This window comes from Terrapene carolina, unplaced genomic scaffold (genome assembly GCF_002925995.2).
Source record: "Terrapene carolina triunguis isolate 2854851 unplaced genomic scaffold, T_m_triunguis-2.0 Scaffold233, whole genome shotgun sequence".
In the NCBI taxonomy this organism is placed as follows: domain Eukaryota; kingdom Metazoa; phylum Chordata; order Testudines; family Emydidae; genus Terrapene; species Terrapene triunguis.
The window spans coordinates 9,213,814-9,231,860 of NW_020664584.1; the positions used below are offsets into that span (position 1 = coordinate 9,213,814).

An 18,047-nucleotide genomic window follows, 5' to 3' on the forward strand; every position below is an offset into this window, starting at 1 on the left:
ACCGAATTAATGTGCTTAGTGTGGCCGTGCACAATCGAATTTATACAACCTGTTTCCCAAATTTGAATTATCTAAATTCGGATTAATCCCGTAGTGTAGACATACCCTTAGTGTTCAACCAAGTGAGGAACTAATAACCCTGGCTAGGGGCAGGCCTAGTGCAGGCAGCTGCTGGGCTTTCCCCTAGCTACTCAGCCCCGCCCTCCAACACAGGTATCCCATTACTGCCATCCTGAACCACTTGAGCACTTTGCTGGTTATTCCCACCTCGAGGTGCCTGATGTACTTGCTGTGTATAGTATGAACAAGACTGGGCCAGCACACACTGTTTTTCAACTCCCTCCCACCTGATCTCTCACCAATACCACTCTCTGATCTCAGTGACCAGCCAGCTCCTTACGCCCCTGAGGATTTCACCACTGATACTACATTGTTAATCTAGTGTAGATCAGTTTTTTAAGCAGCAGTGTATTGAAGGCCTTTGGAAATTCCGATTAATGCGTCTATTTCACCCCATGCTGCTCCTATTGTCACTTCCCCAAAGACATTAGTCAGGTTAGTTAAGCAGGCCCTCCCTTGGTGTAGCCTGTGGAATAACTCCTCCAAAGTTCCACCTGGCCTCCGACTGCATGCTTGAACAGTCATTCAGGAATCTTTCCCAGTCCGTATGTTAGATACATTGGGCTGAGTTTGCCATAGCTCTTCCACTGATCCCTTTTTAATATGGGGGGGAGGGTCATTTTAGCTTCTCTCTCATTTTGCACTCTGCTCCCCTCCAGCTGTGCCCAGGCGTTCATATTTTCCATTCACCGCCTCTTTCTGCATTGTGGGATGCTGGGTGTACAGCTCTGGAACTGTCACTGCAATTCTCTCTCTGACTTGTGCTTGTGTCATGTAGTTTCATGAGCTTCTCACTACCTGTCCCCCAGTACATTCCTCTCTGTGTGTGGCATGTTTCCCTCCTTCTCTTTCGTGAGCACCAAGACTAAAATGACAGCCTGATGTATCCCCACATTCCTCATGCTCTCTCCTAGGGACACAACCTCCCGCATGGCTTCCACTAAACAGCTCCCCAGATACTTTCACTTGCTCTTGCTTATTTCCCCTAACCATCCCATGGAGGCTCATATATTCCCTCCCTGTGCCCTGCCCATTTCCTCTGCCCGTGACCTCCCCGTTCATTTTGCTTTCCAGATGGTTTCATTCAGCAGCGCACACATTTTTCCAAAATTCACTTGCCCCTTTCTCAGACTCGTCCCTGTCCTGATTTCACCCTGGCGAAGTCATGGTCCATCTTTATCAGCCATTCCCCAACTTTCCTCATTCTGACTGTGTGTGCTGGGTTCCTTTGCACCAGGTCTATCTCGCCCCCCGGAGCAGTCCCGGGCAGGGGCCACAAGCACTACCGGCACTGGAGCACTGTGCCCTTTTGGGGACATCTATACTTTGAAAGGCAGCTTGCTTCCCCCTCTACTAGTGCAGGGCCTGTACGCATGCACACACACACACACACACACACTCCACAACAACAGGGCAAGTAGCAGCTCTGGGGGAATTCACAAGTAAACTGTAGTATATTTTTATGAAAACACTTTATACACAGCGCTTATCCTTACAGACCTGCCAATTTTGTGTTAAACAAGTAGACTCGGCTATCTGAATGCATTCAGCAGTCCATGAACTTTGAGAGCACTGAAAAGACTGAGGTAACATTGATTATTTAGTTATCTGCAGCATCTGGCGAGCTTTTAAGGGAGAACAGGCCCTCTCCTGCATTCCTTGCTTACCTAAACATTGACCAAAGCAAAGGGGAGTTTTGAGTGCAGAAGGCTACGGGATCAGGGCTGCATTTTGTTACCTGTGATTACCAAGTCTCATCAGATCACTGTGCTGGGCAGGCCATTTAGTCCACTCCCTGTACCATAACAGAACTGAATTCATTCTCTCTGAGTTCTTCTTGAAGAGAGTCTAAGACTCAGCCTCCAGTGAGGCAGAATCCATAGCTTCCCTTTTTAGTTAGTGTCACCACCAAACTTCTGCTTCTTATAGGGTCTGATCTTTGGCCTTGGGCACTCCCTTTGGCACTGCTTCATAGGCCACGCTGCTGAAATGTACCCACTTTCTTTGCAGGCTGCTGTTCCAGGTTGGCATGCCCAGGTATTCCAGGGTGCTAATGTAGCATATGTGACAGCTGGTAACCAGAACACACAGTCACAGGGATAAGAAATAACATACGGAACTTGAAAACAGAAAGTAAGTTTCCAGGTGGAGGGCATTAGCTAAAGAAGATGCAGTATGGGTAAGTATATCAGGCATAGGCAAAAGAAAATCCATGAATAGTGAAGTGTACGTGTTCACCTACAGAGGAAAGAGATACTTTTAAACCACTTTGAACTCATACACTGAGGATCTCTACGTTAGTGAGTTAAGCCACACAACACCCCTGTGAGGCAGGAAGTATTATTAAACACATTTTACAGGAGGAAAATCTAAGACACAAAGAGGTTCATTGACTTGTCCCATGTCAACAGCAGAGCCAGGAACAGAACCCAGAACCAAAGGCTGCCAGTCCTGTATTCTAACCACTAGAAACACTTCCTCAAAGGCAGAAAGTCAGCTAGCATCTCTGCTTATCAAATGCTGACAGTGTCGAGACACTTCTCAGACTGCTCAGCAGTTACATTAGTTAAAGAGTTACCCACTTTATCAGGAAGATGATTTTAAAAGAGGAAGTTACTTACTTTCATAATTGGAAGTTCTTTGAGATGTGTGGGCCCTATCTGTATTCCCCTGTGGTTATGCATGTGCTCCAGGCCCCTGAAGCCAGAGAATTTTGAAAGCAGTGTCTGTTGGTCTGTGCCTGCATCTTCACTCTCCTTATGACTCCAACTGAGGAGATAAAGGGCCGGGCGGACTGACCGTCTCTCCAATTCCTGCTCTACTGTGAATCAAAAGATGATCCAAAACAGAGGGGAAGGAGGGCGAGTAGTGAAATACAGACTGGGACCATACATCTTGAAGAATCTCCAGTAAGTAACTTCCTCTTCTTCGAGTGCTGGTCCCTGTGTGGATTCCACTGTGGGTGACTGACAAGCAGTACTCAGGTAGGAGGAGGGTGTGAGAATGCAGATGGCAGAGCCGAATGAAGGGCCACCATTCCAAAGGATGCACTGGTGGAGGAGTCCTGTACTGAAGCATAACGCCCGGCAGTGGGCTGAAACTCCATGTAGTTGCTTTGTAAATATCAAGTAGCGGTATTTCTTGAAGCGATGCCATAGATGTCACTTGTGCTCTCGTAGAATGAGCCCTCACCCCATGAGGGGAATGGAGATTAGACAGCAGATAGCAGAGCAAAATATAGGTGTATATTTTACAGATAAATGGAAAAAGACGACAAAGCTCTGGACTCTGGCGGTTCCGACCTGGTGGTGAGAAGGAACTGGGGAGGCGGCTGGTCTGACTCACCCTTTATCTCCTTGGTTGGAGGCATGGGAAGAGTGAGGGTGCATATGCGGATCAATGGACTCTGCTTTCAAAATTGTCTAGCTCCAGGCGCATGAAGCGCATGCATACCTACACATAGGGACCAGCACTCGAAGAAAAACACCATTTTATGATAGAAACTAGGCTGAATACCAAGCCCTTAAACATACAATGTAACTAGACATGGCTGTCTGTCTAAAGAAGGCCTCTGTCATAATGGCTTTGCTGATTTGATTGCAAGCACCCGAAGTGCTCGGAAACCACAGAGTTTAAGAGGACTCATTTTAGCTGGCACAGTTCTAATGTTCTCTGTTCATCAGCTCTTGACTGGCCATTAAGCTCGGTCTCAGAGCAGTGGCATTTATCAAATGGACAGTTGCCCATTAGCGAATAAGCAAAAAAAAAAAAAAATAACGGAATGAGACAGAAAAAAGCATTTAATTTAAAACTGCCAATTGGGTTGGAATGGGATTCCTGGGGGTGAAAGGCCACCTTATTAGGAGGAAAAAATTCATAACAAGGTTTCACTCCGTGGGTGAGTTGGATGGCATTTTATCTCATTTTAATCTCAGTTCATCTACTTTTGTACTGATGGGAAAGAAAACAAACCCTCCAGCAGTTATTGGCCAAAGTGCAGCATTAAGTGGAGGAGCCAAGAACAAGAACCAGCAACTCTCAGTAACTATTAGGACTTCATGATCATTCTTATTTATACAGAGACATAAGTGTGCGTGGCACTCTACAGACAATGACAGACCATGTCCTGGCCCCTCAGAGTATTTAGGCTCCTAACTTCTGTTGAAATGCCTTTGTGGATTTGGGTCTTACAGTCGTTAGCAGTGCGGATTGTGCAGCTTTCATGCCCCACATGCTAAGCAGTGAGCAGAGCTACACCACTGTTCAGAGTTCATTTTCTGCTGGAGTATGAATCTGGTACAGCGTAGTATGACGTAGTCCTGGCTAGAGGGAGTGTCTTGCAGGCAGGTATTATGTATTACTGGCACCCTAAACCAAACCTGAACCAAGGCCCAGGTCACAGAATCACATCGGGTGGAGATGGAACGATCTGTGAGATTATGTAAGCCCCCGCCCCCATCATGCCAACCAATGTACAGAGGGATTATTCTCTACAGTGGGATAAATTGTTCTGGGCCATTATGTCTCTTTCACCCTCCCGTCTCCTCCATCTTCACACTTTGCATAAGTGCCAGAGACAATCATGGAAGCTCAAGGCCTGCTCCCTGCAAGCACCGCAGGAGTGCGCCCCACCCCACAGAGGAGCACAGTCATGACCCCACCCCTTTGCCTGTGGAGCTGGCTGGGTATGCTGCCGGGAGAACAGACTGCAACCTTTAAAGAACTGGTGCATTGAGCATGTCCCCTGCCCCCCAGCACAGGGAGCTTGAGGAGGGATTGTATGTTCTGAGGTCCTCTGGGCCAGGCTGGCTCTACACAGCGCCCAAAGGGAGCCAGTGTCTTCCTAGCACAATCTGGCTCTCGGTCTCCCCCCATGGGTTCAGGAGCCTAGTGCCCACAGCAATGGGAACTGCCCCAAGGACTGAATGCCTTTTGCCAAGGGTCACCAATAATACAAGGGGCTGCTCAGAATGGCCTGGGTTTGCTGTTGTGAATGTTATTTTAACATGTGACAGTGCTGTGATGTGTATCCAGCTATAAATGCCCTGAGCTAACGCACTTTACTCCATTGGAGAGGCCGGTGTGCAGAACACTAGATGTAACACAAAGAGTAAGCTGAGAAGATTCACAGGTTAGGGCTATCACATTATAAACAGGCTGCTTTGCTGTCATCTAGACTATTCTCAAAGAGGCAGGGGCTTCATTGGTCACATCTGGACTTTATAAAACCTGCAGGGAGATTTCTAAAGCAAGGGTAATAGGGACTCTACCCACTCCCCCGGCTGGGTGAGTAAGAGTTGGATGCTCAACCCTGGGAACAACTAAGCCCGGAAAGACACTAAACTCTTAGGCTGGGGTATTCAAAGGGAGTTTAGCCCCCAAATGCCACTGAAATTTCCATTGGTATTTCCTTTGAAAACCCCAGGCTTACTGTTTTAATGGATGTGAATTCAAATGACTAGTCTGTGCAGACAGAGCAGGGACACAAGAACGTTTAGCTTTCCAGACACCACTAGTGAAAACAAAACAGCCTCATTTCTGCCTTAGTGCAACGACAAAAACGACTTTTCAGCCATGAAGCGCTGGAAGTGAAGTCACTTAGCGCAAAATGTTAGCGTGCTCCTTTGCCCCTACATCTGAATTATCTCCCAGTATGTTGCTTGGGTTCCCCCACTCACCCCTCAAGGCTTTGAAAATTCTCCAGTGAAGGGATCTTTCATGATACCTCTTGCAGCGGGACACTACTCTTCCAATAAGAGTTACAATTTAGTTCAGCATTTGGTATCTATCCAGTTTTCACAAATTACTGGCTTTTGTGGGAGTAGAAAAACCACCTCCTGGCATCAGGACCATTTCTTATGTGTTAATATGATTTTCTTGGTAGATATTTTAATTCCTGTTCGTTAGAAACTCTTTTTATGACCTGTTGTACAAAGGTCGTTAATGGTCATAAAATAAATGATGGATTGATCCCTTTAAATATTTCCAACAGCTGTGTATATAGAGAAAGCAAACAAAAACGCAAAAGCCACCGTGACTCTAGTGCTCTCTTTACACTGTGGTTTCTTTTCTCTAGGAAACATACCACTTGATTATTGCTTCGCCTAACTTGCTATGTGTATACAGGATAGGCAAGGTATATATTTATGGCCAGAAAAAAATACAGGGCTTTGTAAATTGCCTTAGCTATCTTGCTTCAAGAATCGGACATATCCCCAAATTCTGTCTCCCTCATGTTCAGTACTGACTCACTGGACCTATAAGAAATGTATCAGCAAAAAATCAGTGACCTAACAGGTAACTCCTGTACTATCATATTGTCAGGCTTAAACCTTGAAGGTGATTGGTAAAGGTACAATGAAAAAAGCTGCTGCATACACTGAGTGTAGCTAGTCTAAAACTCACACTGCAAGAAAGGTTTTAGCTGCAAAGCAAATGCCATTTGCTTTCTGTGACCCCCGAGTTTCGGTGATGCAGTCTCTTCTAGCCAGCAGATCACCGAACTCCTCTAGCTGCATAGGGCTGTGCCAAATAGACACAACCAAATTCTAAACTGCAAAATCTGAGGATTTCATAAAATACTTCTATTTTCAAGCAAAAATGTATTTTTATTTTTGCAAGTTAGTTCTAATGAAGATCAAATTTGCATCCACACACACTTTTTGAAATGTTATGTTTTGAGATGAAAACTTCCAATTTATGAAAAGTGAAATGAAAACTAAGAATAATTTTTCCGGAAGTTTCATGAGAAAGCATTTGCTAGTTTGCTCAGCCGTCGTACTAGAGCTAAGCACTTGCTACTGTGGGTAACATACACACAACTTATAACAATTGGATCTTCAGGAGGTTTTTCTTCTGGGAATGAGGATACATTGCCAGCAAGCCAGTGATTCTGGTAATACAGTGTCTTCCTTAGACGTACCCAATGATCAGTGAATGCCCATGTATCAGGTACACAAGTCATTATGGCTGTACCATAATCATCTCTGCAATCTGCCCACATGTAAGGAGAGTCAGGGAAGACGTGTGGACAACAGTGCAAAGAGTTTGCTCTGCTAGTGCATTCTCTGAGACTGATGCAGGATGCCTAAGGTGACTCAGAAATCTTAGCCCAAGCTGTCCTTCAACGCTTCCTCCACACCAGTCCTAATGAGGCAGGCGATTTTTATTTTATAATCTTCCCTACATTTTACCTCTTTGTTTATCAGTTCTCTTCATCCACTCAAGACAACTGGCATCCTAATGGCTTCTGACCACTAGCCAAACAAGAACGGCAAGCAACTTTCACTATATCCTGTGTCACCATCACTTTATTAACTGTCCTAGGTAATAACTGGTTGCTAAAAAATACCCAGGTGAATTAAAAGACGGAGGGTGCTTTCTTTGTTATTTGACACGGGTGCTGATGTAGTTAACTAATACATACCACTTCTTAAGGACTCTGCTAAATCACACGCTGGATTTTTGCTTCTCTCTTCCAACACAAAGTCTAGTTTTACAGATACAGTCTTTGAAACTGGAAAAAAATTGAGCACTGAACCATGTATTTATTGTCAAAATCCTAATTTGAAAGAACAATGTAGCATGATGTATCTGGCAACTGCAGCAGGAAAGAAAAGACTTAGGGGAGGAAACTTCTCTCAGAATTAGAGACTTTCATTCTTTTAGTTGTTATATGCACCAATATAGCACAGCAATGTTTGATATGATTTGCAAAGCTGCCATGCTTTCGTGCGTCCTACCCCAGAAACGTTCTCTGTAAACAATCGCCTGTTACAGAGAAAGTCTCTCTCTATCTCTATGCAAAGGAAAAACAAAAGGCCTGTTCTCTTATTAGAGCCAATTATTTCTATCACTGTAAATACTGTCTGTCATTCTCTTACTGTATGTCTGTCAAAACAGGCATGGCTGCACGTACCTTATAATGTGATTCTGTCTCCTCTTCCTGAGTAGAACTGGAGGGAGATGGTGTAGCAGATTTACTTCCTGGGGGTGATGGGGAACCATGGGTAACACCGCTCCTCATACCCATCTGAGAAATCAGCTGTGACTGGCTGAGGGCACTCATGTGACCGGCTAACATCCCTGGTCGATTGATCAGGGGGACTTGACGGTTGGAATCATAGGAAGTGGCGTCTGAGTGGACCATCTCCTGGATCTGAGTTAGGAGAATATTACTTTTTAATTAAAAATGTATTTTATTTATTGTCTTATAAAATTACTTTATGATGAACTATTATTGACTGATTTAGAAATTATATTACAGAACTGGTAGAGAAAAATCTTCTTCCCTGCCCCTTTCCAAAACAAGAGAAGAGAGCGAGTTGGGCAACGTGTGCTTGGGATTTCTCCTTTTGATAATTTCCCTGTGGGAAAACAAGGGTTACGTCTACACTGCAGCTAGGAGGTGTAAGTACCAGCTCAGGTAGATGCAGACACGCTAGGTCTGCTTGAGCTAGCACACTAAAAATAGCATAGCAGCGTGACTGTGGCGGCACGGCTAGCTGCCTGTGTACATCCTTAGGATCTCAGGTGGGATTGTGCCTGGGCGGCTAACCCACACTGCTGCCTCAGCTGCTGGGGCCACCCCGTGATGCTATTTTTAGTGCATTAGCTCAAGCAGAGCTAGCATGTGTACGTCGACCTGAGCTGGGAATTACTTCACCCAGCTGCAGTGTAGACGTACCCTAAGGGATTACAACATAAGGGCTTAAATTGTGCCAGCAAAATGTGTGTGAGCATGTGAGTACCAGCAGAGAAATGCTTCAGGCTGTAATAGTGGGAAGAAACTTCCCCCAAGGGCAGACTACAGCCAAATTGTCCAAAGTGAGGGTTTTCACACCCTCCTCTGAAGCACCTGGTCCTGGCCACCGGATGTCAAACTAGCTGGGCCAACCAATTGAACACACACACATGTTGTGCGGACACATCGTAGGCCCTTGTGTTTGAAAGTTCAGCCCTGCTCTGCTCAGGGATGCAGCTGCAGAGAGTTGCGATTCCTCGTGCGCTGCACATGACCAAATACAACGTGTTATCTCTTAGAAAACTGAGAGGCTCAAAAAATTAACTTCTTCACGTTTACCAAGTTACCACAACTTCTCGGTTCCCCTGCTCTCTGGTTTAAACAGAAAAGTACAAGTAGAAATAAATAAATACATCATATACTCTGGAGCAGAACAAGCAGAAGTCCCCGCCTTTCCCCAGACAGGCCTAGATTTGGCTTTAGGTCAGATAGCAGAACGTAAGTAGGTTTTGTTGCACAAGTTTGTTATTTGACCGCACTGCGAAAACACAAATTCCAACGTAACCAGCTGAGGATCTGGCCCCATGCTGAGATATCATTAGGGAAGTGACTTCTGCATAGTAAAACCAAGAAGATTCCAAGACCCAGAAGCGACTGTGTCCCAGACACAGGGAGTCTCACACACAGTTTGCTCCCATGTGCTGTACAGACTGGCCCAGGCACACAATGGGGTGTGTTAAGAATGATGCCTGAGTCTTACTGCCAAGAGCCTTACCTGACACTGCTCTGACTGCAGCATCCCTTTCACAGAGGTTTATGGACTACCTTTTAATTTGCTCAATAACAGTAAAACAATTGGTGCAAACCCTCCCTTTGTCATCAAAGCCCTGTGTTTACAAAGAGGGGTGCCATTCTTGCAAGTCTGAGCCCCCGGACTGGCAGAGAAGTCAAGAACTTTCTGTATTTATGTCATGCCACCCAGTGCTCCAGACACTGGAACTAATGGCACGAAACAACAAACACTCGGACCAATATCCTGCTCCCCACACATCAAAGACTGCCACAGATACCCCCCACAAAGATCTGACCTTGCTCTATCATACATCCTGTCCCCCAGAAACATGGGCCTTGTCCCATCTCCTGAAGGCCAGCAGATTCGGGTTCTGGCAGACTGAGGCAACAAGCAAATTCCACAGCCAAGAGGGCCAAGGATTTCAGAAGTGACTATTGATTTTGGGTGCCCAACTTGGGACACCTTAAAGGCCCCAAATTTACAGAGCGCAGAGACTCAGCACTTTTCAATGGAGGCAGCCAAAACCATGAGTCACTTTGGACAATCTTACCCTAGGACCCCTCACTGAGACGGTTCTGCTTCCAGCCCCCGGCCATCAAACAGGATGTGTTCAGAGGCGCACAGCACTGTGCATGATCAGACTCACGCCACCCCAGCAGGATGCCCAGATCTTGCCTTCAGGTGCTGCCGTCGGCAGTGTGGCGTGTACATGTGGTTCTGCGGGCTAAGTGTCCTCCTGAGCTCCCTCAGGATCCCCTCTTAATGTGACCACAGTTGAAAATCAGGATCTTCATCCCATTAGCCTGCAACCACCACAGTCAGACTGGATCCACGAACACAGAAAACAAACCACACCCGACAGACAGAGCAAGACAGATCCAGCGTGACCCTCTAACTCCCCAACAGAATGGTGACGGCCTACTCACGCCAAAGGACAGCTTATAATGTAAACCTCCATACTGTGAGCAAATTCCACTTCAGTCCATGGCTGCAAGGGAGCAGCATCACACTCACACATTCAGGGCCACGTTCTGCTCCTACAGAACTCAATGGCAAAGCTCACATTTGTTTCTATGGGAGCAGGATTATGAGGAAACAGGCAGCAGGATCGGGCCCATAACAAGGGAACAGGCTTGTTTTGCACATTTCAGCAGCTCAGCCCTTTCCCAGAGTCAGAAGATAGCACGTGCTGGGGCCTTATCCAACGCTGCAAGCACATCAGACACAACCTGCAAAAATTCATCTTTGCACCTGTCAGGAAAGTAATGTAAAACAACAGACAGAGCCTGCTGGAAGGGCTGAAATTATAATTGCTTGAGGGCCAACTGCGTGAAAAGGTGAAAAAAATGAATACTATTATTTTGGGCAGAGAATCTGTATGTCCGGTTCGTACGGCAGATTTTAAGCCTGACGTCTGTACATCGCAAACACCAGCAATGAAAAGTGCTACATAAATCATTAAAACGCAGAAGGAAAAGGAGTGAAATGCCAACAGATGCTTAAATACTCCCAAGCTATGCTAGGGAGAGAGGCTACGGTGAGGAGCGTTACTGCACAAAGAGCTAAAACGCCTTGTTCACCAACAAAAGAAATGTTCATTGTCTAGCCATTTTCAGCCTTACCATTCTGCCATCCACCTCTGAACAAGCCTCAGAATATACAACCAGCCCAGTCTCAAACTGAAGGCCCTTTGGACATGGATGATCTTCCAGGCTGTTGTTCATATAGTGGGATACCATGGTGCCAGGCAGAGTGTGGGAACCTATATACTGAAGGGAGAAAAGACAGATAAAATAGAGATATAAGGCCAGATGCTCAGCTGGTGTAAATCATTGTAGCTCAACCGAAGTCAATGGAGCTAGGTTGATTTACACCATCTGAGAACCTGGCCCATAATCTGTCTATCAAAGGTACTTCTAGACCACCCCATCACACAGTAACTGAGCACTGACTCACGGTAATCAGCCTCAGGAATATAATGCGTTCATGAAGAAGAAATCCTGGAGAGGACTGCTGCACCTGCTCAGATCATGCCACAGGATAACAAGCCCTTCCCACTGAGAATGAGCTGTACTATTAGAAACATCAGGCAAACTTCAAACATGATGTAAGCGGCTGCAGCTCCACTGAAGTCAAATGGGTTGCATCTGCTTACATCTGGGCTGAATTTTGTCCAACGTTTCTAATTCCAATTGGCTTTTCACATCTTCCTTCAGGCTCTGGGAATTGCAGTAAAGAAATGGCTGTAATCTACGACCATAAGGAACCCAATGTAAGAGAGTGCAAACCAGTTCCCAACTTGCTTTATCGCTCTCTTAAAAGTTCCTTTTTGTGGACTTTAATGTTTGAAGTTATATATTTCGGATCAAATTTCCAAAGGGCAGAGGACCATATACATACAGACACCAAAAATACACAACCTTATTTATGCATGCAAATTCTAGAGTTCTGTGCATAAATTTGGCAATGCATTGACCCAATTTGCACCTGCAGTTGCATGCACAAATAGAGGACAGAGTTGCCTTTCTACAAATGCAGCATTATTTAGTGGATGAAGCACAGGTCTCTAAATGAGGACCTCCTGCATTCTACCCCTGACTTTTTGCATGCCCTTGTACTTTTCATAGAGATGACTTTCCTGTCATCTGATTATCCAATATACACAGAGTAATATCTGAGACACGTAGCAATCACACAAATAGGACAGTGAGGGGTTACTGAAGGTCCAGACTCGATGTAATAACAGAATAATAACACTACTATGATGTGCTACTTGTTTGGATCCAAGGTTGTAGAAAAATAGAGCCTTCTTCAGGGCATTGACCAAAGACACTGAACACTTTACTATATGGACCATTTGTCTGATCTAGCAGGGAAATTCCCATGCTCCATTCTGCTCTCCTCCATCACAAAACCTACCCTCCTGTGTCTATGGGAGGACTGTGTGGAGTCCTCACTGTACTGCCTGTTACCCAGTGAAGCTGGCAAATCTGAATAAAAAGAAAACTAGTTTGTATACCTCTCCCTCAATTAATCCACTATCTCCCCCACATTCTCATTTGGGCAGCTACGGCCCGATCTTGGAAGGACTTAGGCACACACTGAACATTACAGACATGAGTACTTTTCATAGTCAATGCAATTATTCGTATTTGTAAAGTTAAGAACGTGTCTAAATTTGTGTGGAATCTGGACCTAAGCCCTGATATCACTGCAGGCCTGATCCCACAAATACTTACTCACACAAGCAGTCCCAATTAATCCAATATGACTACTCACATGAACGAAGACTACTTGTGTCAGTAATGCTTGTCAGATCAGAACCTAGAACAGAATTTACTCTTGGGGACTAGTCAAATAACAGCAGCCTCAGAAGTGCCCGGAAAAGCCCACACAACCGAAATCTGTGCTGCCTTTCCCAGAGAAAACCCTACCAGGATTCACATTAGGCTATTTATCACCTCCCCCTCCCACATACAGATTAAACAATTACCCCCCACCCTATAAACGAGGCCTATCCACATGTCACTGTCATCAGCAGTGTGCCAGAGTTCTCTTACTAATTTCAGAGACAGGGCTAAGCCAGCTACTTACGTACAATCTGATTCAGCCACAGAAGAAGTCAGCAGGAGGGAAATCAAACACAGTCTTAAATATCTTCCAGACTTTTTCCTTTTTATATTAATCTGATTAATGTTAACATGAGTTTAAAGACCCAGGGCTTTATTTATTAACAATCTTCGTTTCCGATAAGCCCACTGAGGTGCAATCTCTCATTAACAGGGGAGTCCTGCCAACCCCATGAGCAGCACATAAAGTAAGAAATGGAGGGAAGAGCTGCTGGGGCTCAGCAGGCTTCAGTGGAAATAAATCCAAACGCAGAAGCAGATTTACTGCTGCAGGTCAGGAATCGAGAGCTCTTCCACAACACCAGACAGCACACTCCGCTCATGCTTTCAGATCATACACGTGGGGGGAGAACAGATTTTGACAAGAGCAACCCCTTTCTGTGTTAATTACTTAGTGCTGGGATTTAACTTTCAAACAGCAAATATGTCCCGCATAGAAATAACACCAAGAATTTGACTTAGGCTGACTACATTTCATGCCCTTTTGGGTCAGGCTGCATCACTGTCCTCAGCTCACATCACTGTGAAAAGATACAAATAAATACACGGAGAACCCACAGAAATGTGAGTTAATGCCAGAATGACAGCAGTGGCCTGTGCTATAAATCGCAAGGAATTTCCAATGCATGGGGGGAAGGAGGGAGAACGGGGACTGTCCAGCTAAGACATTCCCAAACTGTGGGGCTCGCTGGACAGCTGACTGGTCACCAGGCACTGGCCCCTCCTCCTCATTTCCAAATGCTAAATTGCTCTGAGACAACTACAACCACATCAAATACTTGCCTCCTAAAACTTTTCCATCTAAGCAATTGCTGTCGTGGCAGCAGGGATGGCGAATGATCATGAATGGGAAAGGAGGGGCCAATGAGACAGTTTCTGTATGAAAGATGTGGTCCAGGTTATGAAAATGTTTGTGAACAGCAGGTTTTGCATGTTGCTTCTGGGAGCCCTATGCTCAACAGCTATCTCAGGATACAAGCACAAAAAAGATGGGTGGGACTGATTCAAGCCCCTATCTGTGTATTTAGTAAAATGAAATACTGCTCAACAGCCAGTCTCTGTTCACCAGAGGCCTAGGACTAGGGCCCTGACTCAGCAAGGGATTTAAGCACGTGCCTAACTGTAACCACCGGAGTTTAGTCCCGCTGACTTTAGGGGGACCACTCGTGCTTACAATTAGGCACACATTTAAGTACTCTGTAGAACTGGGGACCAAGTCATGAGGCTCTTGGAAATGGTGTCTGTCTGTCTACAATATTTCATTCTACAGTTGTCTTTTTAACAGTGAGGGTGATTAACCATTGGAACAAACGACTAAAGGAAGTGGTGGATTCTCCATCTTTTGAAGTCTTCAAATGAAGACTTGATGCCTTTCTGGAAGATGCTTTAGCCAAAACAAGTTATTGGGCACAATACAGGAGTAGCCGACGAAATTCCATGGCCTCCGTTTTACAGGGGATTAGACGAGATGATCTAATGGTCCCTTCTGGCATGAAGATCTCTTGATCTTTTAATCTAAATGAGGAGGGTGCTGCAGGTGCATTGACTGAGAGGGCTAGTGATCCCAAAAATGGCACAGTAAGAGCTATTGCAGGTCAGAAACGGAGTGTATTTGCACTAGGCAGAATATTCTTGGGGGCCAGGAGAGAACTGTAATAACAAGGGGGTGAGACAAGCAGGACTGAGGTGAGGGGCAGAGCTGGGTGTGGGGAAGCTAGTATGGGACCTGTCTGGCTCACACACACTAAGTTCAATTGCAAATTTCAAAGGAGAAAATGGTAAATTTGTCTTGGATTTTGTCAGTTTAATCCAGACCTTTCATGTTCAAGATGATCTGCCAGCTCCCTAGGAAAAGTATAATTTATTGTCCTTATTTTAAATTTAAATGAAGAAAAGTTTATAAAATGTGTGTTTTATAAATGGGGAAGGCTTTAAAATGTGGTTTAAAAAATCCTAAAAGCTAAAATAGCTCATTCTCATTTGCAACCATTCCAGTCTCTTGGGTAAATACTGTATTAAGACAATTTTAAAAACTCTTATTATGTGGGCAATAGACCACAACGGCTCCATTTATCCATTAAATATGTAATCATACATTTTTTCTTTAAAGTGCATATTATTTATGCAGCAGAGCAGAACAAGTCCAGGAGTGTAATTATGGATAATGGACACGTGCTACAAATTCTTATGAAAAATTGTGGGAATGAGTTAGGGCCTGAGCCAGTGCCCATTGAAGACAATGGAAACACTCCCACTGACCATAATGGTCTTTGGACAGGTCCCCAGAGAGTTTATCCAGCAGGTAGGATGGAAATTTCAGCAGCACTGCTTTCTGTTGTCTTTCAAAGACCCGCATATGATTTTCTCCACCAAGCCCCATGGGACTCTGGGAGAAATTGGGACTCCAGAAATACCAAAAAATTGCAAACCTCCATAACAAAGGGTTGGCAAAATCCCTTCACAACAGGAACTGGCACATTCCCTGCCATACTCTCAGAATGCTCCTTAATCGGTCAGGATCGCCTCTGCCTTGTTTAGATTAAATTTCAGTCAAGCTCACTCCCATCCGGCTCCCGGCCTCAGCCAAGCACTGAAAAACTGAGACACTGCACCTCCTGCATTCAAAGAAAAGGGGACAGTGCTGTGTATCACCAGCCTACTAGTAGCACTGCCACCCAAACCACAGCAGAACCGCCACCTGCAGCCTCAGATACACATTGAACAGGTGGGCTGACAACACTGATTGCCACGGAACCACCGAGGTCACAAGGTGCTTTGCAGACACTGATCAGCTCTCACAACTTCCTAGGGACAGCATCCTCATTCTTGTTTTACAGATGTGGAAACTGAGGCAAGGAAGTGACTGACCCAAGGTCACCCGGTGAGTCAATAGCAGAGATGGTAACAGCTCCACAATATTCTAATCCATAGACATTTATTCTAACGTCTGCACATGCCTCCTTCTTAAAACAAGGGAGACCAGTATTATTGGTTAGTAGTGACAGAAGACCAGCAAGTTAAGCACGGCATCCTCACTCAGAGCTATTACCTGCAGAGCACTCACGGGGTCACATCTGGAAGGTTACCTGAGCAACCTGAAAAATATATTTTGAAATAATCCTGATGCACGATATGGGGGAGCAGGTTCCAAAGGTGGGAGGGAAGGGCAGGTGGGCTTCCAACTGGGTCTGCCCCGCTACTGAACTCAGAAAGCTGAGCTCCAGTCATCATTAGCTGATACACCTGGGCAGCTTCTTATTTGAGTGTCTCCCAGCCCTTGCAGAGTATAAAGATTGTCACTAGCACCTGGAGCCAGACAGGCGGCCAGAGAAACACATGGAGGACAGGGGCATGTTCAAGGAGAGAGTATTTCAGCAATCCAAGCTGGAGGTGACAGAGGCACAAGTAACTGGGTGGATGGCAGAATGGTCTCTTCTCATCATGGAGATCATCACCTGGGGGGATTCTTCTGCTCCCAGGAGCTTCCAACAGACAGCACATCTTAGCCCACAGACCTCCTCCAAGAAAGGGTATCTGCATCCTCTCTCTCCCAAGACATCCCTGTTTCCACTTACCCTTTTTCCTCTTTGCTGCTTACTCTTGGTTCCTCTCTCTCCTCTTCTTCATGCAATCCTGCAACTCAGCCTTCAAGCACCCACTCAAGTAACTCTCCGAATCATGATAATGAACACAGAGAGTCAATGGCACGGTCCGCACTCCATAATCTCCTTGCTTACTGCATTAATAGCTGTTATTTTTCATTCATGACCAGGGCATTTTTACTCAGTGAATGACAGGAGTCTGCACTCAATTGCCCCGACCCTGCCAACCCTTCCTCAGAGCAGTCCGACTGAGGCCAGTGAGCTACTGAGGTCGGCAGCAGCTGGCCCAGCCTTTGTCACTCACTAAGCTCATATTCTTTTTCTGAAGCGCATTTTTCAAACAGACAAAGCTGCAGCCATCCCCTGCACGCCCACTCCCTTCATTCTGCATGGCTTACTTTTATATACCTTTACCACAATCATTGATTTTTTAACATAGGCTGTGATGGGCAGTATTCAGTGTGAAGACCCAGGAGATACAGTCCTGTGTATTCCAGCCTCTCCTTTTTGGAGACCTACATTCAAATTCTGCACATTTCAGAAATACTAATAACTTGGATGATCTCCACTCAGCTTCTCACCAATAACTGTGAGTAGTTTTGGCAAAGAAGGAACCTTTATTCAGAAAAGGCCAGGGAGAAAAATTCCAAGTCTCCATTCCTTCCGTCTCTCCCAAAATGACCCACCTGCTGGCACCAGCCTAATTAGCTAAATAAACAAAGCAACAACAACTGCCCCTAACCAGAACAAGGGCACTACAGGTCTGTTGCATCTTACGCGCATTTAACTTGCGCGATTTCAGCTTTATGTGGTCGGCAAAAACAAAAAAAAGAGAGAAAAATAACCATTTTAATACTGTACTTGTAGTGCGGGCGATTCCGCCCGCCATTCAACTCAATGTAATTTTGACTATATGCGGTTTTCACTTTACGCGCTAACCGCGGAACGGAACCCACACGTAAGATGAGACTCGCCTGTAGTATGATGTGTTCCCTTTACAAAAGCAAGCCCCCCTTTACCTTCCCAGGCATAAGCACCCCATCCCCAATGTTATCTAACTCTGCTTCCTGTCATGCTGAATATAATCTATGATGTAGGCTCACTGGCGCAGGCTCTGTGTCTTTATTCTCCATAAAGCTCCATAATACATTCATAATTAA

The 18,047-nt window shown here is 45.3% G+C and overlaps 1 protein-coding gene across 4 annotated transcripts in view; it reads right to left on the reverse strand.

The window, feature by feature from the left end:
• TOX2 (TOX high mobility group box family member 2) overlaps nt 1-18,047 on the reverse strand; it is a 264,503-nt gene that overhangs the window by 45,596 nt on the left and 200,860 nt on the right. For 3 of the 4 annotated variants that reach the window (XM_024194565.2, XM_024194564.2, XM_024194566.3), the window contains exon 4: nt 8,039-8,278. The exons of the other annotated variant lie outside the window; for it this stretch is intronic. In XM_024194565.2, coding sequence (XP_024050333.1) covers nt 8,039-8,278 — 240 coding nt within the window. The remainder of the gene's footprint in view (nt 1-8,038; nt 8,279-18,047) is intronic. 4 annotated transcript variants of the gene reach the window in all.